The following is a 23,113-nucleotide window of genomic DNA, read 5'->3' as shown; positions in this document are numbered from 1 at the left end:
AGAGACATCCCTTGTGTCCTTTTTGAGAATCCTTCAATGAAAACATCTGGTCAAACTACGGTACAATATCACCGGATGTTGGCAATGATACAGAGAACATTTCCATCATCACAAGGGTTCCTGTTGCCCCTATAGCCACTCCCTACCTAAGCCCTGGCCAGCACTAATCTGTTCTCCATTTCTATAATTTGTCATTTCAAGAATGTTACATAAATTAAATCATGCAGCATGGAACTCTCTTGGGATTGGCTTTTTTCACTCGGCATAATTCTCTGGAATCTCACAGGCTGTTGGGTGTTCATTGCTTTTATTGTTGTGCATGACGCCATGGACCTTCATGTTTTACTTGGATACTTGCCTAGAGATGGAGAAAGGAAGGGACACAGGGCAGGAGGGCTTTCCCGCCACCTACTACCTACGTCCAGTTCGGAAGCCAGAGGTCTTCCGAGGGTGGGGAGGGGCACCCGCCTGGGCCATCCAGGCGGGGCCCGGACGAGGGCGGGGCCCAGCGTGGGGCGCGCGGGGCGGGGCGCCGGGAGAGGGCTGGGATGAGGGAGTGGCGGGCTCGGGTGAACTGCGGGGCCCGCTCCAGTCCACGCGGTCCGGGCAGCACAGAGCGCAGCCGCGACTCTCCGCCCGGCGGGCGCGTGCAAGTGCGAGTGCGTGGCCCCACGCAGCCGGAACCTGGGCGCGGAAGCCCAGAGCTTCGCTCCGGGAGGCGGAGGGCTGAGTCCTGCCGCTGCTTCTCCGAAGTCTGCGCTGCCCGCAGAGTGAGTTGCCTTCACTCGCCGGGGTGCGGGTGTTTGGGAGGGGCACTTTACAGGGTGCTGCTGTCGGCTTCGCAGGCCGTTCCTCGTTTCCACCCTGGGATCGTACGAACCTCTTCCTGAGCCCTACTGCATGATAGGTCCGTTTATAAATGCTTAGCAGAATCGTTTTATATAATCTCTCCTCTACTCGAGGAGGTCCGTGGTGTGATTACCTAAGGGTCCCAAATGAACAGGGTCAGTTTGGACGGGGGAGGGGGGAAGGTGCCATCATTTAGGCCAAAGGGGCGCCGCCTGGGGCTGTGCTGGCCGCAGGGAGCCCGCCTCTATTTTGGCTTGGCCTTTGCCAAGGGTTTCTTGGCAGTCTGTAGCAGAAACTATTAAAGTAATCTTTAACTTTTTGTTTTTCTGAGATTAGCCAGAGAAGTGCGTGAAGAAGAGTGTGTATGAAACAATACCTCGGCTAGCAGTGCTATTTATAGTTGGGGTGAGGGGAGGTAGGAGAAATTACTTAGGTGCCCAGGGAGAGAAATAATCACAAATAGGCATGCATACATAATGAAATGTTATGTAGCTGTTTAACAACCGGCGCTGGAGCCTGTCTAAATGGAAAGAGGCATGTAGGAAATACTAAGTTTAAAAAGAAACATGATAGTTATTTTACCAGCAAAATCGCCTTTGGAGGCGCCTGGATGGCTCAGTTGGTTAAGCTCCCGATTCTGGCTCAGGTCATGATCTCCTGGTTGGTGAGTTCCAGGGCTGGTAGTTGAAGCTGCTTCTGTCTCCATCTCTCTCTCTTTCTCTCTCAAAAATAAATAAACATTAAAAAAAAAGAATAGACTTTTAAAAAATGGGTTTATTTGGGAATTGCAGAGAATTGCAATCTGGGACAAGCAAGCTTAGGCAAAGTCATAGACAAGTCCCCAGAAGAAAGGGGAGGAAGGCTGGGAGAGCGCAGGTTGCCAAGGCTGTTAGAAACAGAAAGTCCATTGGCAGAAAGTGGGAGGTCCAAGAATACTGGCTTCTCATTGGCTGGGCTGTTGCGGGGGCAGGAGGAAACCTTTCTTCCTCCTGCTAGGGCAGTAGATACCTGTGCAAGGTTCATCGCTTCCTCTTAGGTCTGCAGTTGCCCCAGCCTTAGGTGTGAGGGCTACTCCTGCTGGCTTCCAACTGCTTTCTAAATGACGTTTGCTTTTATTAAACATCTCAAAAATCAAGTGAAAACATTATCAAATAGATTCTGGGTGCTGATTAAAGTGAAATAATATACACAAAAAATATCAGAGGTGGGTATACCTAGTTTTATAACGTGTTAGCCTAAAAAAGAGCTAGTTATTTTACCAGCAAAATGACTTTATTCGGGAATAGCAGAGGAATTGCAATTTGGGACAGGCAAGCTGTGGCAAACCATAGGTCAGTCTGGAGAACAAAGGAGGGGCATGCTACTTTACAAAGACAAAGGAGGAAGTTGGGACGGGCTGCTTTTCCTCTATTGGAAGAAAGTGAAGAGTTCAGGATGGCGATGGTTTCTCATTGGCTGAATCGTAGCAGTTTCTCACTGGCTAGGCTGTTGCTCCCCAAAGAGAAAGAAAATCATTCTTCCTCCTGCTGGGTTGTAAAGAGAACTTCTTCCTGTCCAGGAATGTAAGCTGTGAGGGAAAGTTTGTGGGTGAGAGGCCCCTTTATAGGGTGTCCTGATTCCATTTTAGATGAGGTTTCCCTTTATTAATTTTCACAGACCACAGGGTTCCTTTTTCCACTTGGGTAAGTGCATCATTCCTAACAAAGGAGAATGCTACTGCTGTTGAGGGGGGTGTTAAGGGAGTTGAGTGAGCCGGGAGTAAAGAACACTGACTAGCTAGTAAAAAGTCTGGTTTTGAGTCTTTTCTGTAATTTGGGACAAGTTGCTTACTTCTTGGGCCTGTTTCTTAATCTGCACAAATAGGAGAATGGATGAGAGGAAGGTCACAAACAGGTTCCTCAAGTGGCTGGGCATGTGATGTAAATACATAAACTGGGCCAAGCAAAACAGCAGGGAATGGTGAGGCCTGGGGATACAGAAGAAGGGATGCCTTGCCATGGGCATTGAAATTAAAAGCATTTTATCCAGACCAAAATGAGATCTCAGCATAAGGTGTTCCCTGAGCTTACAGTGACACAGATGACCTTGTAAAAGGTACTCAGTTCCAGTCATTCTCCTGCTTAAGGTGCTCTGATGGCTTTCTGTTAGCCTTAGAGTACAATCCTTGCCCCTGGTCTACAGACCCTACCCCACCTCTTTGACCATGTCTCCAACTCTTCCTTTCTTTTTTTTTTTTAAACCACAGATGAACACTCCAGGCCATTTCCTACTTCAGGCCTTACACTTGCCATTTCCTCTGCCTGAACCTCTGATCTTTGCATGACTGAGTCCATATCACCATCCCTGTTCAGAGATACTTTCCTGGACCATCCTATCTAAAATAACAAATGTACCCCTGCCATTTTAACCACAAAAGTACTTTATTTTCTTATCGCTGTCACTTAGCATTATTATTAGTACTTACCACCATCTAGAATTTTATGGTTGCTTTCCTTGCCTGCTTTTTTTTTTTTTTTTTAATGTTTGTTTATTTTTTGAGAGAGAGAGAGAGACAGATCATGAATGGGGGCAGGGCCGGGGAGCAGAGAGAGAGGGAGACAGAATCTAAAGCAGGCTCCAGGCTCTGAGCTTCAGCACAGAGCCTGATGTGGGGGGTTCAAACTCACAAACCACGAGATCATGACATGAGCTGAAGTCGGATGCCTAACTGACTGAGCCACCAAGGTGCCTCTCCTTGCCTGCTTCCTTTGTGTGCCCAGCCCTCCCCCCCCCCCCAATAAAGTTCCATTCTCCTCACCTATGTTGTTCACAGCTGTAGCCTCAGCACCTAGTGCAGTACCTGGCCAGAGGGTAGGTCCAAGCTGAATGAATGCATATGCTGGAATTGTGTCCCATTCACTGCTATTAATGGAGAGTTAACTCCAACGGCTTAAACAGGATTCAGAGTTTGATCTCCCATGTCTGAAAATTGGCAATTCAGAACCATCTCGTGGCTCCAAGAAAGGATCTGGAATCCAGGTTCCTTTCCTGTTTTTCTGCTCTACCATCCTTAGTCTATAGCTTCTACCCCCATGTACCAAGATGGCTAATTGAGCCCTAGCTGTCATTCCACAGTCTAGCTCAGATGAAGGCCAATGGCAGGGGCAGAAATGGTACCTCCACCCTCCCCACCCCTGAGGCAGCCCCTTCAAGGATATGTCCTAAGAGCCACCCCTAATGGCTTCTGCTTCACCTCTTTCGCCACCCCTAAGTGGAAGACCGGGACATGTAGTCATTAGCTGGGCACATTGACACATGACTAAATTCAGGGACTGTTCTTAAAAAAACAAGAGGGGATGTTGGGTAGCCAAAGAGGCAGATTTCCAACTGTTCAGTCAGCAGTCAATTTAAGAAATGGGCAAGGATCAAACTTACCATTGAGTTTATGATGGTGTTTGGAGTTCCCACCCTCTGTCTGATCAGAGCTGTTTGCCCACTCTCCAGTTTAAGTGCCCTGCCTGCCCTCAACTCACCTCCAGCCACAATTATTTAAACTTCCTTTCCTTTCTGTCCCCAGGACACCCAACCTGGGGCAGAGTTCATCCCCCTGCAACCCACTTCCACTTCTTCACAGTGTTCTGCATATCTCAGCCCTTTACCTGGGGCTCCTGGACAGCTGAAGGTATGGTATGCAAGGGCCGGGAAGAAGCTAATTCAGGCTCTGCTCCAGATTCCAGTTGTAGCCATGGATAAACCTGATTTCTGTCTCTCTGTTCTTTTTGTTATACTATAAAGATGCACTGAGGGGCACCTACGTGGCTCAGTTGGTTAAACCTCTGACTCTTGATTTTGGCTCAGGTCGTCATCTCCGGGTTTCGTGAGATTGAGTCCTACACCAGGCTCCGTGCTGACAGTGCAGAGCCTGTTTAAGATTTTCTGTCTCCGGCTCTCTCTGCTCCTCCCCCACTCATGCTGTTTCTGCCTCTCTCAAAATAAATAAATAAACTTTAAAAAAAAGATGCACTGATATGTTAAAATTGTCATGTGGATACAGCACGTATCATACAGCATCTCCACACTGACCTTGACTCACAGGCTGTGGACTGTTTGTTTGTTTGTTTGTTTGTTTGTTTTTTGGGGGCAGAGGGAGTAAGTTTGTTGGAGATACCTTGTCTCTCCCAGAGTGAAGCCAGTTATTTCAGAGTTGGCTAGCCAGGAGTAGGATTCAGGTCTCTCTTGTGCCTTTGAGGCTCTCTGGGGAGAACTGACATTTTTCCACAGTCTTGTTCTGTGCTGGCCACCATGTGTGTGTACTGTCTGTCTGGCACTTTGCAGACCACGGTAGACATGGTAGCTGTGAATTTCTCACCTGTACTCCTGACCTTTGTCTGTTCAGCTGTATTGATTATTTGTAGTAAGTGGAAATGTGGGAGAGGGGGAGGGAGGAAGGACACAGGGCCCGGCCTCCTGCTTCTTGTCATTCTCATTTTCTAGGACCCGTTCATTAGGGCTGCCTTCACGGAAGGTTCTGGGTCCTCTCAAAAAAAAAAAAAAAAGTACTGGTGTTGACACCCTGCATGATTTGTCCTCTGAGGCCTAAATCTCCAGGTGGCCCCCTGCTGAGAAGGCTTTTTTTTTTTTTTTTTTTTTCCAGACACATTTGCATGTCCTTCATGAGGCCTGGAGTTGGTACATGGACCTCACCACTACCTCTCCCCATGTCCTTCAAGTGTTTGTTTTCTCTTCCAGATTGTCGGGGTCACTGAGAAGAGTGACTACAGCTGAAAGCCTGGGGCTTGCCACAGTGAATCCTTCTGTGCCCAGGATTAACAGCAGACCCTCCCTTTGGCAGTGGTCAGAGGGGAAGAATCCAACTTCTTAGAACATGGCAGGTGACTGTTAGTTATGGGGGAATTAAACATTTTTAAATACAAATTTTAATTAGAAATTGAATATGTATAAAAATCCAAACAAGACTGAAATGTATAAAACTTGTTTCATGTTTTAACATGAATCACTATTTGGAATTATCTTGTTTTGTATTTTCTTCCTCGTTTTACTGCCCATTTCAGCCCCACTAGAAGTGAGGGCCATGTTTATCTTGTTTACTCTGCTTCTAGCCTCTGGAATGATCCCCAGGCTGTAGTAGGCTCAATAAATACTTTTTTAAAAATGTATTTATTTAATTTGAGAGGGGGAAAGAGGGGGAGAGAGAGAATCCCAAGCAGGCTCCACACTGTCAGTGCAGAGCCTGACACGGGGCTTGAACTCATGATCTGTGAAATCATGACTTGAGCCAAAATCAAGAGTCAGACCCTTAACTTACTGAGCCATCTGGGACCCCTCAATAAATACTTCTTGAGTGAATGAGCCCCAGGAGTAACTGTGGTTTAAAATGCAATATGACCAGGGGCACCTAGGTGGCTTAGTTGGTTAAGTGTTTGACTCTTGATCTCAGCTCAGGTCATGATCTCAAAGTCCATGGGATTAAGCCCCATGGGATTCTCTCTTTCTCTCTCTCTCTCTGCCCCTCCCCTCCTCAGTCTCTCTCTCTCTCTCTCTCTCTCTCTCTCTCTCCCAAAATAAATAAATAAGCACTAAAAAAGTAAAATAAAATTCAGTATGACTTAATTTTTACTTTTGTCCCTGCTCATCACACGCAGACACACACACACCATTCTGCAACTTTTTTTCTGTCAACAGTATGACTACAAATCTTTTCAGAACGTAAAAATTTACCTTATTTTACATCTTATGGCATAGATTAGGGTTTCTTAACCTCAATACTACTGACATTTTAGGCAAATAATCCTTTGGTGTGGTGCTTTCCTGTGCTTTGTAGGATATTTAGCAGCAGTTTCAGTGTCTCTCTACTACATGCCAGCAGCACCTTCTTCCCTCGCTGTGATGACACAGAATGTCTCCAGACATGGCCAACTGTCCCCTGGGAGCCAAACCTGCCCCTACTTGAGAACAGCTGATGGAGATTATTTTGTTTGGATCCATTAGTAGAATTCCTGTGTAACAATAATGTTAACCATTAACCTAACTCATGGAATTCAACCTTTACACCCAGTTAAATGCCCCCAAACTGTCTGCTTCAAATAACATTTGTATCTGCTCCTTAAGGGCCTAAACTGAAAAACTTAAATCAGGAGTTCAAACATTTTTGTCTTAGACATTACCAGGCCAAAGCTGTTTCCCAGAAGAAACCAGTACCTAATCTCACAGAATCTTCTGAATGAAGGAAATATTGCTTCAGAGGGTATTGGTATTAATGACACATCCAGGACCTTTAAGACCTGACTCTCCTTCGAACCTTTTTGTCATCAGTTTAGCCACCCAGAGCAGATTCCATATAGGCCTTGCCTCCCTCTGGGATTAGGGGTCCGATTTCCATACCTTGTTTACATGTCACATTTCAGTGGCCGTGGAGGAGAAAGAAGCAGAACTGTGTGTCAGTAGCTGATGCCAGCCCAGTAGGGTTAGCGTGAGAGGTTAGTTATGGTAGCTTTCTTCTTTTTTTTTTTTTTAATTTTTTTAATGTTTATTTATTTATTTTGAGAGAGAGAGTGAGCAGGGAGAGAGGTAGAGAGAGAGAGAGAGACAGAGAATCCCAAGCAGGCTCCTCACTGTCAGCACAGAGCCTGACTCAGGGCTTGCTCTCACGGATCATGATATCAATACCTGAGCTGAGATCAAGAGTCGGCACTCAACCCATTGAGCCACCCAGGTGCCCCCAGTTATGGTGGCTTTATTTTGATGTTGGAAAATAGGGCTAAAACCTCTTATAGAGGATAACCACAGTAGATTGGGCTTTTAAATTTGTGGTGTTATTTTTGAGGAATCATGACCCATTTTATATCTATGTATTAGCAAGCTCAAGCAATGACGTTAAAACTGGATTTTTTTAAAAAATGTTCATTATTTTAAAACTGTCATCCATTAAAAAAGGTTGGTATTTCTTAACTTCAGCCTGTATTGCACATATACATTTCGTTTTTGTCTTAGTCTTCATGGAATTTTGACAAAGAGGAATTGTTCTTCAAGAGAAACCCTTCTCCAATTTAGGCAAGAAAGTTCTCATTGTCTATGCGCACCAAGAACCCAGGTCTTTCAATGGATCCTTGAAGAAAGTGGCTGTGGATGAACTTGGCGCGCAGGGCTGCACTGTCACCGTTTCTGACCTGTATGCCATGGACTTTGAGCCGAGGGCCACCAGGAAAGATATCACTGGTGAGTCAGGGGCTAAACGTTTTAACTTTCTTCTATTTTGTTAATTGAAAAAATGTTCTGAAAAAACTTACCATTGCCCATGATACCCAATTCTCAAGTCTAAAGAGTCCATGTGGCAGGTCTTCCCATCCCTGGCCCTGACCCACCTAGTTTCACTGCCCTCAAGGTCACCAGTGTACCCACTTTTCTCTGTATCCCTCCAGAGATGGTCTGTCCTGTATAAGGCAATTACGGGCATATTCTCCATTTTCTCATTGACTTGTCTATAAAATCTTTTGAATTAATTTTCCAGGTTCAAAAAGTAATCAGATGATATTTTCATTGAGATCCCAATCCAGTTACAGGTGAACTTTTATTTATCCAAGAGAATGGTGTGCCTTTTCATTTCCTCACATCTTCTTTTTCAACCCTACAGATCTCTATAAGTTTTCTTCATACAGACCTTGCACAGTTCTTGTTAGCTGGTTTTTGTTTCTCTGCATGAAGAAAGTGTGCCTCTCTGTGTGCCTCTGTGGTGTGTATCCAACCACTACTAATTTTCTCGCTCTTTGTAGTAGATTTTATTCTCTGGAGCTTTCCCAATATACAGTCAAATCATGTGCAAATAATAATTTCACCTCTGTTTTTCTAGTAGTTAATATTAGAATATATTTGGCCTGTGCACATTTTATCATCTCTGTTTACCGTTATCAGAACCGCCCCAGTGTCTGCTATAGGTTCCACATACTGTGAGTGGCCAAAACCCTACCCGGAACCTGCCTGAGAGAACACAATCTCTTCACTAATAGCAGTTACCATCCTTGGGTTTCTTGTCAATACAAAACCTTATACATAGGACACACCCAAAGTGTGCTTTTTAAATGAAAATCAAATACAAGTAGGTTAAAAGAGGAAACAAAGAACACTGAAATATTTCTGAATTACAAATCTGTTGGAGGACTGTGGGTTCAGTTTTCTTTCTGGTTCTTTTCCACACGGCCAGGGGTCTGTCTGCCGCTCTCCAGACTCCATGTGGTGGAGTGGTTCACACCTGGTCTCGTCATCCTACCTCTGCTGGCTGCTAAGACCTCTGTAGTGTTGAACGAGTCGCTCAGCCTCTCTAAAGTCTCAGTTTCCTCTCTGGTAGACTGGGAATTACACTTAATGGTTATTATAAAGATAGAAAAGGTAATGTGTGTAGAGCACACCACTTGATAGGTAGGAAGTCCTCAGTAAATGGTAAGCTACTGTTAATTCTGATTCATGCCTCCAATGAATCTTTTTGGCTGCCAGATTTCAGCTGAAGGTGTAGATCAGAATAACTCCTCCTTCATGTTAGCTGTCACGGGCAGTGCTGTAAGTTCTAGCCCAAGGCCCCTCCTCGTACCCACTGCTGCTGCCCGACTGCCTGCTGCCCACCACACTTGTTCTTGAATCGCTGCTGCTACAGTGAGCTTTTCCAAACTGAATTTGGAGTATTTATTTATTTTCCCTGCTTAAATTGTATGGCCTCCCGTGTGCAGGAAAAAGTCAAGCTCCTTAGCCAGGCTTACGAGAGCTGACCTATCTCTCCATTCAGGTTACCTGCAGCCCTCCTGGCCTCTCACCCATTTCCCGAGAGGTGCTCCTGGTGGCCCTTTTCTGGGCTGGTGTGGTTTTTGGACACGCTGATTTCTCCCTGTCTTTTGCCCAGAGTGTCCTCTGTCTTCCCTCCAGTGCTCCAGACTGCCTGGTGAACTCCTACTCCATCTTCAAAGCCCTAAACCGGGCTCATTGACAATGCACCCAAGGAAAGCCAGCCACTGCTGTCCTGAGTTAGACCACGTACATCTTGATTATAAGATGTGAGGCTTATCCTACCACAGCTTTAGGCTAAGCCAGCTAACTGTTGTTCTGTGTGTTGATCATTTGGTTATTTATCTACTTCTCTTACTGGACTTTGAGTCCCCTGAAGGTAAGAACAGTAGCTTCCTCTCTTTTTATTTCCATAGCCTGGTCCCAGGGCCCAACGCCTATTGGAGTCTCCGTAAATGCCTGGTGACTTGCTTTGGGGAGTCCAGGTGGCAGTGATGCTGGTGGGATTGGCCAGGATGGGCTGTGGGTGCATACATGAGAGCAAGAACATATCACCTGTTCTTCTCCAGGTGCTGTCTCTAATCCTGAGTTCTTCAATTATGGGGTGGAAGCATATGAAGCCTGTAAAAAGGGGGCTCTGACCAGTGACATAATTGACGAGCAGAAAAAGGTTCAAGAAGCTGATCTAGTGATATTTCAGGTTTGTGTTTCGTCTAATTATTATAATGAATTAGAGTCCTTCTGTGTACAAGCTCTTTCCAGGTATGGAGTTTCACACTCCTAGAAATGGTATTAATGTTTTTAGCACATTCACACACTTATTTATGTCTAATTGGGTAAGGACATTCATGTAGCCACTATTGGTCACTCAAAATCTCGACTCCCAAGTAAATAGTAATTTCCCGTTAGCCCGGTGGCCCAAGAAATGCCTGCATCATGCAGGTGGCGCTGCCTTCCTTCCCTTCTGATGCCCACCTTACACGTGCAGAGGCTGCGTGAAAACAAGATTTGTCTACATGAGTGTTTGTCAAGGTAGTTCAAGCCAAATGCAAGTCCTGCCTTAAACATCCTGATTATTAAGAGGAAAATCTTTTAGTTCCTTCCTGTCACTGGTTGCCTCACCCACCCACCTTCCATGTATTCACTCACAAACTGTCCCCAAGCCATGACTCACTGCAGACAGAGCCAGGACACTGCTTCTGTGGGCTCTCACTCGTCAAGGCTGCTGCCCACCACAGCCTGACAGGCATGCACTCGTGGAGCTCACCAAGAGCCTGGCAGCAAAATAAACCTGTGCTTTCCTGGAGCTGTTGGGTTGACAGAAATCCAAGTCCACTAGAAAGAAGGAATTTATTCTAAGGGCCCTGGTCATTCGGGTCTCCTGGAACTCAGGGACAGGCAAGCCAACTGGGCTTCAGGGGCGGTGAAACTGGGTGCTGGGACCCCTCTGGCCTTTCCCTCTGATTCTTATCTGCTGTTGTGTGCATGCCGCCTCTGTTCTCCTCTCTCACTGCACATCAGGACTGAGGTCTCTAGATCCAGAATCTCCAAGATGGATCTGATTGGCCCACATTGTCTCTGTTAACCCTGCTTGAGGGCGAGGAGCAGGCGGGAGAACAAGACAACCATGTGAGGGTGAGGGGCAGGGATGTGATCAGTTTGCAGGTGAAACAGCATGTCCTTTATAAAAATCACCCTGCACATATGGGAGGAGGGGATGCTTTACCTGTCCCCTTCCGCCCTGCCCAGGCTGCCTCCATCCACCCCTTCCTGGCACCGTCCCTTCCTTTACTGGGCAACCTGGAGCTGCTAATCTGGTCAAAGTGCAAGATGTTCTTCCATCCTAATTGCATATGGCTGGGTCCCAGTGCCATATACTTCGGTTGCCATGTGCTTTAGCTTCCAGAGTAATAGCCTTGCCAGGACAGGAGGGCTCTATCACAACTGGCTGAGCAGTCTGGGCACATGGACTAGGCGGAACCATACTTGGCTCTCGCTCTTCTCTTCCTATCTCCCTGGAATCGGGTAACCACACAGAGCCCGTTTCCCCTCCCCCGTCTCCTCCACTCCTGTAGCTGGATAGCTAAAGCAGTCCAGAGCTTGTTCTTTCTGTACTGGTCTTTCTTTTTCCCTACTGCATCTCACCGCTCTTTTCCCTCTGCTTTTCCTCTTTCCTGATAGTTGGCCCAGAGGGTCTGCATTGTCATTCAACACTGAAAAAATTTCATTCATCACTACTGCTTAGTCATGATCTCAACTCCCCTTCACTCAGCATTGACTCTGTTCAGAGCACTGTAATGAGTCATTGAATCCTTCCCACAATGCTGTGAGCTAGTAACTTGTACTAGCCCTATTTGCCCATCAGGAAAAGGAGGCACAGAGAGATTAAGTAACATGTCAGCATCACACAGCAGTGGGCTATGGAGCTTAAATTTCAATGTCAACTCCTGTGTTAGACTTACAGCAAAAGTGCATGAAGCATGGGCTTCCTTCTGCCTTTGGTAACAGATTATTATCTGTGTTCATCTCCTTTCATTGATAATGATATTGGATATAGTGTTAGGGCTTCCATGAGGACCAGAGAGGACTTTAGGGACATCTTACCACCGGTGTGTAGAATCTAAGGATAAAGCTTTAATTTGTATCAAAATCCGAAGCTTCTCAGAACTTAACTCAGCGTGACTCCTAGACGGCAGCAATTCACCCCCAGCACATAAAGGGACAAACTCTTCTCCACACCCTCTTGTGCCCCCTGATTGGGTCGGTCACAGGACAGCTGCCACAGAGCCAGTGTCCATCAGCGCCCCAGTGCCTCCCCACCTGCCTAGGGACCAGCCCAAGGGTCTGTCCCTGGGGACACAGAGCCACCTGTTAACAGCAACCAGGACCCTTGTCAGCTCTGGCCTGCTCCACCCCACCATCATCCTGTCCACACTGGGTGCGTCAGAGTGAAAGGGAAGAAACACCCTGCCTGTGCTGCCCTCTTACTACACTCGCCTGCCCAGCCATCTGGGAAGAGGAAGACAGTGGGGTTCCTTCTGAAGCATCAAATATGAAGCCCGAGACTGCCCGAAGCATTCGTTTCTCCCCGTGTTGTGTCCCCAGTTCCCGCTGTACTGGTTCAGCATGCCAGCTATCCTGAAGGGCTGGATGGACAGGGTGCTGTGCCAGGGGTTTGCCTTCGACATCCCAGGATTCTATGATTCCGGTTTCCTCAAGGTATGTACTCCGGGATGAGGACCACTGTGTACTGCTGGGGGCGCGTCTCATCAGGTTCTATTTCTAGTTTGCTTTTTTGTAAATAAACACTGATTGAGCACCAAGTATGTGCAAAACCCTATGTCCTGTACCTGGGTAAGAAAAGCAAAGTTTGTGAAGTCACAGGGCTTCGTCTAGTGAGGGGTACATGCGTGGCCAAGAAGGGCCTGGAATTAGTGTGGCGGGAGGGCTGGAGGACTGCACGGTGGTCAGCTCTGGCTCAGGAGAGGGCGTCTTCTCTGTGCTGCAGAGGTGAGCCATGACCTCACACCAGTTCACCTCTCTGAGCTTCACATTCGTACCACGAAAAACAAGATGATGTAACACCCGTGTTACAGGGTGAGGATTGCATGGAACCTAGTAGATGCGCAGTGCACGGTAGCTATGAATTTCATACTAAATAATTTACTGAAATTAACGATGTTTTAAATTCTAAAAGCCTCAGAAGATGCTTTTATAAGTGTTTATAAAGAAAACATTGAGTCACAAAGATTCATCTTAGTTGGAAATAGTGCACCATTTAGTGAATGGTCCTGTAGGTCAGGGACCTCTATGTCAGGGTCCGGTGTGCCAGGATCCCTTGTGTCAGGGCCCCAAGTGTCAGGGTCCTGTGTGTCAGGGACCTCACTCGCCCTCACAGCAGCCCCTGATGTTGGCAGGTGGGCCTTACCCACCTCCCACACGGTGACCCAGGCCTGCTCTCTACCAGAAGTCAGGTCATATCCAAGCCCTGTGTCCATGTGGTCCACTCCATCCCTGTTGGACATGGTTGCCACTTGTGGCTGGGCTTGGCAGATGAGAATGTTATCATTTGTCCATCCCTGCAGGGAACTGACCTCAGGCTTTCTCTCCCAGTGGTTATGAACCTTGGTGCTGGGGTCACATTTGTCTCCTCTGGAGGCCACACAAATGCATTTGCTTTCTCTTCCACAGAATAAGTTGGCCCTCCTTTCATTAACCACGGGGGGCACAGCCGAGATGTACATGAAAACCGGAGTTAGCGGAGATTATCGATACTTCCTGTGGCCCCTCCAGGTACCTGCTGCACCCCCACTCCCCTCCGTTCCCCCTACAACTCCCCCAGATGTAGAATAAGATGTGATGTAAGCCTGAAACCCGGACCATTTTATCTACCACCTGAATACAAGAAGTTACAACATTTTGCCCTTTTCAGTTTCTTACTTAGCACTGAAAAAGTTGGCCCGTGGGGAAAACACATAATGATAGCCTTTGATACTGTTGGGTAGAAGCTAAGCCAGACCTGGTTAGCTCATGTCTGCTCTATGGTAAATAGAACTGCCCCAAGGTGGCCCTGTGTGTGTGCGGAGCACGGATGGTGGGGGTGGGTAGCTGTCCACACTGACTGGCAGTGCATTGTGAAGGGGGCATCAACCTTGAACCCAGGCAAGAGGTGCCCCAGGGCCAGCATTCCAAACAGCCTCACACCCACCACAGGTGATGGGTCCATGAAACCGGGGGCTGTGCCCTATCCCCAGAGCCCCACCCTTCTCCAGGTTTCCAGGACTCTGGGCCTGCCCTCCCAGGTAGACATCATCCTGCCTCCGCACACCCCTGGGCAATCTGTGAAGGGGAAGGCAGGGGGCAAAGCATAAGCAGATGAGGCACAGAGCTGGGGTGAGGAGGAAGAGAGCAGGCTCTGGGTCAGGTGGCTACATCCTGGCTCTGAGCTCCCAGGAGACTGAGAAACCTAGATGCAAACCATTCTTCCAGGATGTTATGAAGGGACCTTTGTCTCTTTGTCCAGGGAGGAGGAGATCACATATTCAGCAGTTTGCAAGCTTACTTTAAAAATGTAGACAGGCGTGTAGGCCCCTCATCCCCTGACCTACCCCTGATAGGGCAAGTCTGGACAAAGGTAGGGTTTTAAGGGAAGGAATGCAGAGGGGGGAGAGTGATATTTCTAGAAAAAAGTTGTCTTCTTTGAAAGACAGGATAGTGATTCCATTTAGTGATGCTTTGCTGAAGAAAGAGAGAACTTAAGGCCTAAACTCTAATCCACAGGTCAACTGGTCTCTTAGAGGTTATTAGCCAAGCTTAAATTCTTCTTGTTTTTAAAAAATCTTTGTATATGCTTTCTCAGTTTTCAAAAGTACATATTATGAAAAAAAAAGATGAGACTATAAAATATAAAACAGAACATCCTCTTAATCCGCCTCTTAAAAATAATTTCTTTTAATAATTTGATATATTTCTTTATGGCCCATACATATTTTTATATGTATGCTTTTTATTGTGAGGGTTATTATGCTTATGTTTTTTACATAAATGGTATACTACAAATACTGCTACAAATTTCTCATTTTTATTTAACACATATCTCGAGCAACCATCCATGATTATACACTATAGCTAGAATAATGTCACATCATTCTAGAATAATCCATTGTATGACTATACCGTAATTTGCCTAATCAATCAAAACCATAAAGTTTACTATCGGAGTCAGAAGCAAAGATTACAGATTAACCTCAATTAGGATTTGAAACTTCCAACCATCCACCAAAGTTCTTCACATCACTTGTAAAGGCCCACGTTGTAAGGTTATAGGGCAGCTCAGTTGTTTTCGGCTACCTGATAGTATTAAGTTGTTCTAATATTTTTTGAAGGCTTGTTTCAGGCCATCAACCCCCCACCTCCCAGCCCGCCTTTGATTATTTAACTGAATGATACGTAAAGGGTGTCTTCTAATCACTTCCTTGCTTTCTTTGTGGCTGTAGCATGGTGCCTTGCACTTCTGTGGATTTAAAGTCCTTGCCCCTCAGATCAGTTTTGCTCCCGAGATTGCATCAGAAGAAGAGAGAAAGGCGATGGTGGCCTCCTGGGCCCAGAGGCTGAAAACCATCTGGGAGGAAGAGCCCATTGACTGCACGCCTCCGTGGTACTTCGGGCAGTAATGCTTCGTGCCACGTCCACATCACAGGAACAGCACACGGGGAGCTGCAGGCATATGCACAGGGAGCAGGGTCCTGTAATAAAACAAGGTCACAACCAAGCGAACTGGATGTATTGAAAGACGGGCAGGACCGAGTGTCGTAGCCAGATCTAGCATTTCAGCCATCAGCAGGCTGTACTTGGGGGTGCTCTCATGGATGACATTATTCACCCAGGCTTGCTTTTCTTTGCCAGTAGCTTTCCATCTCCCTGTTTTCAACCTTCATGGGTATCCTTGTGTTCAAACAGTTCTCCTGGAATGGCATAGTTTTTTTTTTTTTTTAATTTCATAACTCAACTTGGAAATTTCTATTTTTTCATACGAAAGTTTAATCTTTCATAGCTAGTGTTTTAGTGCTGCGTTTGGACTTATTTCTTCCTTTTTTTTTTTTTCTTTTTACTTGCATGCATGATGGCTATGAAGTTTTCGCTGAACAGCTGTTTCGCATGCATTTAAAATCATTGAGTGCAGGTTACAATGAAAATCTCCAAGGAGCACTCCTGGGTGACTCAGTCAGTTAAGCGTTGGACTCTTGATTACGGCTCAGGTCATAATCTCATGGTTTGTGGGATCAAGCCCCAAGTTGGGCTCTGCACTGGCAGTGTGGAGCCTGCTTGGGATCCTCTCTCTCTCTCTGCCCCTCTCTTGTTCTCTCTCTCTCTCTCTCTCTTTCTGTCTAAATAAACTTAAAGGAAAAAAAAAAGAAAATCTCCAGGTGTCACTCTGAGCGCCCTACCCCTGTGCACGTGTTATGTAACACTACTAGTGATTACCCTGAAGCGTAGGCACATGTAGCTGGAGGGGTCTCCCTAAAAGCAAGTTGAAGAGATTAAATCTCTTCCTCACTTCTGAGGACCGAGCTACTGCCTATGCACAGGGGCCCTCCCTCCTTAGCGTCCCCAGTCCCACCCACAGTCCCCACATCAGACTCCCCACACCACTCCTCACCGGACTCTCCTCATCACACTCCTTGTTGGCACCCTCATCTCTGAGCAGCCTGTCACCTGCTCCGCCTCTTTCTTCCTCAGCATCTTCAGACCCTTTTCCATCTGCATTTTCTTCTTCTTGTTTCCGTCTGGTCCATCATCAACCAAATTCTCCGTGTGTGTCTCCTTTCCATCTGAATCTTCACACACAGCCTTCCCCACCAACCACTCAGAGCCGCCATCCCCAGATTCTCATTTCTCAGGATGGTTCCTTCCTAACTCCTTCTCAACACCATTTTCTGCTCGTTATTTCTTGGAGTCTTCCTCAAAGCCCTTTTCAGAGCAATCTTCAGATTCTCTTTCCAAGACGTCTTCCTCTTCAGTTTGCTTTTCAGGGTTGCCTGCAGACTTTTTTGTTTTTTTCTCTTCAGAGTCTTTTTTGAAGGTCTTCTTTCAAAACTGTTCTCTTCAGACTTCTGGAACTGCCTTCTGCAGACATTTTGGGGGCCATGTTTTTTAGCATCTTTTTCGGAAGCATCTTCAAAATCTCTCCCGTCTTCCCATTTTTCGAATATCTTTCCATGGATAGATTCTTCAAATGCCATGTTAGTTGTGGCTTCTTGAGCATTCATCTTGGATGTGCTAGGGTGCTCTGGAAAAGCCTTACCTTAGAAGGCCTTGCTTTTTGAAGCAAAGGTAGTATTTGAACATTGAACACCTCTGTAGGTCTCAGGATATGGAAGGAAGACTTCCACAAAGCTGTTCTGCTCTTACACTTGGGGTCTTCTCAGCCTGGTCATCTATACCCCCACCCCATGTCTGTATAGGAATCCCATGGGTCTTCTCACCCTGGCCATCTGTAGCCCCATCCCATGTTTAGACGGGTCCTGTGACCATCACACCACCTTCCATCGAAGGTTTGAGTACAAAGATAGCTTCCTCAAAGACACCGAGGTTATGCCATCTGGTGTCTTTTAAAGAGAAGGAGATTCCTGATTGACCCAAGCTTTGAACACTCTCAAAGGTTTTCTCTGACCCTGATCAGCACCAATGGACCATCCTCAAAATCCATAGGATGAAACACTTTGGTGATGACCATTCCCTCATGGGGCACTAAACTAAGGATGTTCCAGCAGTCCAGGTGCTTTTATTCTAGAACCAGATCCTTCCTGTGGGGCTTGCACCTCTTCCTTTCTGATGCCTCATATTCCCCTCCAGTTGAAACTTAGCTACCTCAGTATGTGATTTCTAGCTTCTAATTTCATCTTCATGCAAAAGCATTATTGCACAATCCAGATTCCCTCTTCAAATAACTGCAAAGCCCATCTGCTTTAAGATTTCCTTGTTATCTTTGTAAAACTTGACCATAAAGTCTCTCTGAAGATCTCAGAATCATGCCAAGTCAGAAGTTGTATAAATGCCTCCACCATAATGTTTGTAGGCAAACCAGTTGCATTTATATTTATAGCTCTGTCTTCCACATGAAGGCTTTCTTTTTTCTCTCCTTTTTGAGATTGGTGGATTGGGGGTGTTTCTCTGCAGAGGTTTTTTTAGCATTGGTGACAGATTTGCCATCACTGAGAAACCGTCATTAGCCTGATATGCAGGCATGAAGTCTCCAGTGATCTTAAACCAAGCCTTCTTGCCTGCAAGGATGTCAGCCAGCTGCTCCTCGAAAGGCTGGGTTTCTCCACTGGAATTCTTGGTGTCTCTGTATAGTTCTCGAATTTGCAGTTGCTCATTTGCAGATTCCTCATCCAAGCACAGCTGACCCTTGAACAACACAGGTTTGAACTGCACAGTTCCTCTTACACGTGGATTTTGTTCAATAAATATACTGGAAAAATTTTTGGAGATTTACAACAATTTGAAAAAACTCACAGATGAACTGTGTAGCCTAGACCTGCTGAAAAAAAATTTTTTGAAGTGATACCTTATTGTTTATTCTTTCTTTTTATTTTAAAATTTATATCCAAGTTAGTTAACATATAGTGCAACAATGATTTCAGGAGTAGATTCCTTAATGCCCCTTACCCATTTAGCCAATTCCCCCCTCCCATAACCCTTCCAGCAACCCTCTGTTCTCTATATTTCAGTCTCTTATGTTGTTTTTAAATTTTTGTGTTTAGTGTTACTTATTTTTGAGAGAGACAGAGACAGAGTGTGAGTGGGGGAGGGACAGAGAGAGAGGGAGACACAGAATCCGAAGCAGGCTCAGGCTCTGAGCTGATAGCAGGGCTCGAACCCATGAACCATGAGGTGGTGACCTGAACCGAAGTCAGATGCTTAACCAACTGAGCCACCCAGGTGCCCCTAGAGTCTCTTATGTTTTGTCCCCTTCCCTGTTTTTATATTATTTTTGCTTCCCTTCCCTTATGTTCATCTGTTTTGTATCTTAAATTCCTCACAGGAGTGAAGTCATATGATACTTGTCTTTCTCTGACTGACTAATTTCGCTTAGCATAATACCCTCTATTCCATTCACATAGTAGCAAATGGCAAGATTTCGTTCTTTTGATTGCTGCATAATACTCCATTGTATATATATACCACATCTTCTTTATCCATTCATCCGTTGATGGACTTTTGGGCTCTTTCCATACTTTGGCTATTAGACATACTGAAAATTTTAAGAAAAATGTATTATTGTAAGAATGTAGTAAATACAGACAGAAAATGTGTGTTAATAGACTATATTTCTGGTCAACAGTAGCCCATTATAGTTAAGTTTGGGGGGTCAGGAGTTACACGCAGATTTTTGGCTCCCTGGGGGTGGTGGCTGGTGCCCTAACCCCTGCATTGTTCAGCTGTACTTGCTGCCCATGCGTCCTGCCTAGATTGGGAGCAGCTCCAGACGAGCAAGGAGGGGCTGGCTTACTCCGCCCGGACTCAGTGTCGCCAGTTAAGGTCCGAGGCCTGGCATCATTTTTGTATTTTCACTGTGCCTGGCTTTCTTTCGTGGTGCTATTTCCCAGTCAGACTCTGCCTCCAGAATCCCTCAAAAGTTTCTGATGCTTGGAGAATTCTACTTGATTGTCTTCCAGGCACCTCCAATTCAACAGTAATCAAGTCTCCTTCCCACACCCCCTCTACCACCTCTTACTTCAGTAAGTGGCAGGAACATTCCTCCAATGCTTGGGGCCCAAACCTGGGCCTCACCTGGGCTCCCACTCAATCAAGCTTCATGTCTTGCTGACTCCAGCTTCTACCTATATTTCATTTGCCCAGTATTTCCATCCATGATTCTACCATGCTCATCCAGGATGCTGCTTTTTCTTGCCTGGATTATTGCAACAACCACCTAGATAATTTTCCCTTATTCATGTTTGTCCCTTAGAACCCATTTTCTACAAATGCTTAGAACATTCTTTTAGTACACACACATACACACACACACACACACACACACACACACAGCTTGTGCCACTCTTGAGGCCTATTAATCCCTCAAGGGCTTCTCATGGCTCTCAGAAAACATTCAGAATCCTTGAGCTAGTCTATGAATACAGTATGTGACCCTGTCTCCTTTCCAGGCACTCTGGCTACTCTGTGTCTCCATCCCAGCCATACCTGACTTCTTACTCCCACCAAGAGCCCATCTCCATCTTATGACACAGGCTGCTCCCTCTGACAGGAATGCTCCCCCATCTTGTCACCCAGGCCACCTCCTGTGTCACTTGATTAAGGAAACCCACCACAACCTCTTGCATGGAGTTGGATATCCTGTCTGATACCCTGTACTTCTGGCTTAAAAAAAAAAAATCTCTGTGGTGTTTTGTTTACTCGGGAAACACATGAGGATATTTTCACATACACGTCAAACACAGGGACCATCTGATTAACGTTTGTGTCCATCACTAGGCTGTTGGCTCCATGAAAGCATGGATGGGACCAGTCTTGTTTAAGCTGCGTCAGTATGGGGAGCCCCCATCCCAGGAGGTATTCCCTAAGTATTTGTCAGAGGAACAAGGTCTGTACTGCACCCACTGGGGGCCCCAGGCTTGGTCACAAGCAGCAGTTTGGCTCTCTGCAAGGCTGTGGTTTCCCTGTGCTAAGAGTATATCCCTGTGCACGCCAGGTGGACAGAAAGTGTGGACACGTGACTGGACCTTATTGCTCACTTCCTGGTTTCTCTCCTGGTCCCGTGCTTGCTGAAACTGGCCCCTGGCACTTGATGGGGGCTGTAGTTTGGGGACAAGAGGCAGCCCACGGAGAAATTCCCTGAACAGCTGTCTTCCTTCTTTTCACGGATCCCTCTGAGATCCATTTAGGCAGCATGAACTCTGCTCCTCCTCCCTCCTGCCCAGCGGACTGCAGCTGCCACAAGTGTGACAGGTGGACAGGAAGCACAGCCGCCTTTGGAGCCTCATCCTGCAGTCCGTGTGGGGTTGCTGGGCCCCCTCAAGGCAGGAAGCAGGTGCCACATCGTGTGGTCTATGAAGTCACCAACTCTTAAATGTCACAGGGGTGGAGTGTCTGACCAGCCAGGGGATGCTGCCTCTTCCCACAAGGGAGTTAGAGGACCGAAGTTAAAGGGGATGACTCCTCACCGTTTCCCGAGTTCCTGAAGCCCAACTTCCATGAGAAAACTTGGGTTTCCTGTATGCCAAAGATGTTAATTCTGCCTTCCAACCAAAGTTGTTTGTACTTCAAGGGCTAGGACCTTATTATAGCTCAGTGTAGCTCCCATAGCACTGAGTACCCTTGTACATTGCTGAGATTTAAAATCTCATTGCCAAGGGGCTCCTGGGTGGCTCAGTCGGTTAAGCATCTGACTTCGGCTCAGGTCATGAACTTACAGTTCATGGGTCTGAGCCCTGCATTGGCCTCTGTTCTGACAGCTCAGAGCCCGGAGCCTGCTTCGGATTCTGTGTCTCCCTCTCTCTCTGCCCTTCTCGGCCCACCCCCCCAAATAAACATTAAAAATAATTAAGATATCATTGCTGAAAAACTTAAAATGAAAACAGCATTGGCAGGGCTGCAGGAGTTGCTGTCAACAGAAAAAAAAAAAATAATAATAACTGCAGTCACATGTAAGGCAATGACAACATTTTTCTTAGGAGCATGAAGCCTATTTTGGATTCAGAAAGTTCTCTTTGGTTATGTAGTTAGGTCCCGCACCTAGTTTGGGTGGAGGTTAGTAAAGACGAAAGAAACTTACGTTGCTCAATGTAAGAAAAGTCTCAGGATATTCAGGGTAGTTCCTGGCAGCTGGAGAGTGTAGGAGAGGGAAACAGGCACAGGTCTCGAGCGGGCATGGGCCCCAGGATACCGTGGCAAGATGGGGAGGTAGGAAAGAGATGGCTTATGAGCATTCAGTTTGGGGAAGACGCAGGAACCGTGGGTCAGCCCGGCCAATCCCAGTCAGCCTTCCAGCTATCTGATGTGTGCTCCAGATATTTTGTTTTGCCCTTAAAGGAAAGTGCTACTCCAGGCAAGACTAGAGGGCTTGAGATCACTAGGATTGCAACAGCACCAGGACACTCTGCCTGTGACACTGTTCATTGGCTCTGTACTGCTGAGAGCGCCTGGAGGTAAATAACAGGAACTAGAAACACAGCTGGAGCTTTGCCCAGGAAATTCCAACTATGGGAGGAAGTATTCTAAGGAAGTGCCTGAGAGTGAATGCCATTTTCTAAATTAAATATTTGCTTTTTTAGTAATGCTAGTTATGATGGTGAGTAATAATAGCTAATGTGCTGGATGTAATATATGCCAGGGACTGATATAAATTCATCACGTGTATTAGCTCCTTTAATCCTCCTAACACCCCTGTGAACAAGTCCTATTACTGTCTCCACCTTACACATGAGGAAACTGAGGCAGAGTTAGATTAAAACACTTGCCCAAGGGTCACAGCTACAGAGAAGCAGATGTGGAATTTGAACCCAGAGCATCTGGTTCCTCTCTGGGCAACCTAAGTGCCTGTGATGGGGGTAATGACAGAATGCCATGGTCATTCACTGAGCTATTAGGATGGCAGGGGTTGTGAACAGCCACCTTTGCTGTCCCACATCTATTTCTGTTTCTTCTGATGGTAACACCCGGATTTTCCTTTGGGAATCATGCCCTTTCACCAAGCCATGTGGTTTTGATAGGTGTGACATATCATTAGTACCCAGGAGTGGCACTTGACAGACCTGATCAATCAGTGTTCCATGCCTCACACAAGCCCAGCCCAGCAACTCAGGAATTCACTGATCTGCCAGGAAAGGAGACACTTGTCTGGACCTGGAGCTGTGACCATGTGACATGGCCAAGTGCCATGACGGAGAGAGCATTGGCCTGCAGGGAAAGCCAACACTGAGGAAAGTTCATCCACACTATATAAAGAGACAGCTTTCCGATGACATCCTTT

General features: G+C 46.3%; 2 protein-coding genes across 5 annotated transcripts; one reads left to right on the top strand and one right to left on the bottom strand.

Moving 5' to 3' along the window:
* Window positions 1–591: 591 nt before the first annotated feature.
* Window positions 592–16,391, top strand: NQO2 (N-ribosyldihydronicotinamide:quinone reductase 2). Of its 4 annotated transcripts, XM_042938074.1 has the most exons (8): window positions 592–770; window positions 4,406–4,510; window positions 5,578–5,720; window positions 7,900–8,064; window positions 10,188–10,318; window positions 12,724–12,837; window positions 13,810–13,911; window positions 15,615–16,391. In XM_042938074.1, exons 3-8 carry the CDS (start codon window positions 5,714–5,716, stop codon window positions 15,789–15,791), a joined length of 696 nt encoding a protein of 231 aa, XP_042794008.1. In that variant the 5' UTR covers window positions 592–770; window positions 4,406–4,510; window positions 5,578–5,713; the 3' UTR covers window positions 15,792–16,391. The 4 variants fall into 4 exon arrangements, with proteins under 4 accessions (XP_042794008.1, XP_042794007.1, XP_042794010.1 ...); XM_042938073.1 differs by lacking the exon at window positions 4,406–4,510; XM_042938075.1 differs by lacking the exons at window positions 592–770; window positions 4,406–4,510 and adding an exon at window positions 845–907.
* A 267-nt stretch (window positions 16,392–16,658) lies between these two features.
* HTATSF1 (HIV-1 Tat specific factor 1) lies at window positions 16,659–21,022 on the bottom strand. Its single transcript, XM_042940357.1, is given in 10 exon segments — window positions 16,659–16,783; window positions 16,834–16,904; window positions 17,036–17,202; window positions 17,253–17,417; window positions 17,717–17,970; window positions 17,973–18,049; window positions 18,051–18,155; window positions 18,157–18,243; window positions 18,245–18,592; window positions 20,877–21,022. Coding segments are annotated over 10 exon segments (1,545 nt in total).
* Window positions 21,023–23,113: the final 2,091 nt, after the last annotated feature.

Source organism: Panthera leo, chromosome B2 (assembly GCF_018350215.1).
Source record: "Panthera leo isolate Ple1 chromosome B2, P.leo_Ple1_pat1.1, whole genome shotgun sequence".
Taxonomy (NCBI): Eukaryota; Metazoa; Chordata; class Mammalia; order Carnivora; family Felidae; genus Panthera; species Panthera leo.
The sequence above is the reverse complement of the archived record's forward strand: the minus strand, read 5'-3'. Positions and strand labels throughout refer to the sequence as shown.

Excerpts from the sequence above, each read along its gene's own strand:
- NQO2 (XM_042938073.1), top strand. Across the intron at positions 10,319-12,723 it reads CTGATCTAGTGATATTTCAG|TTCCCGCTGTACTGGTTCAG; the intron begins GTTTGTGTTTCG and ends TTGTGTCCCCAG. Across the intron at positions 13,912-15,614 it reads ACTTCCTGTGGCCCCTCCAG|CATGGTGCCTTGCACTTCTG; the intron begins GTACCTGCTGCA and ends TTGTGGCTGTAG.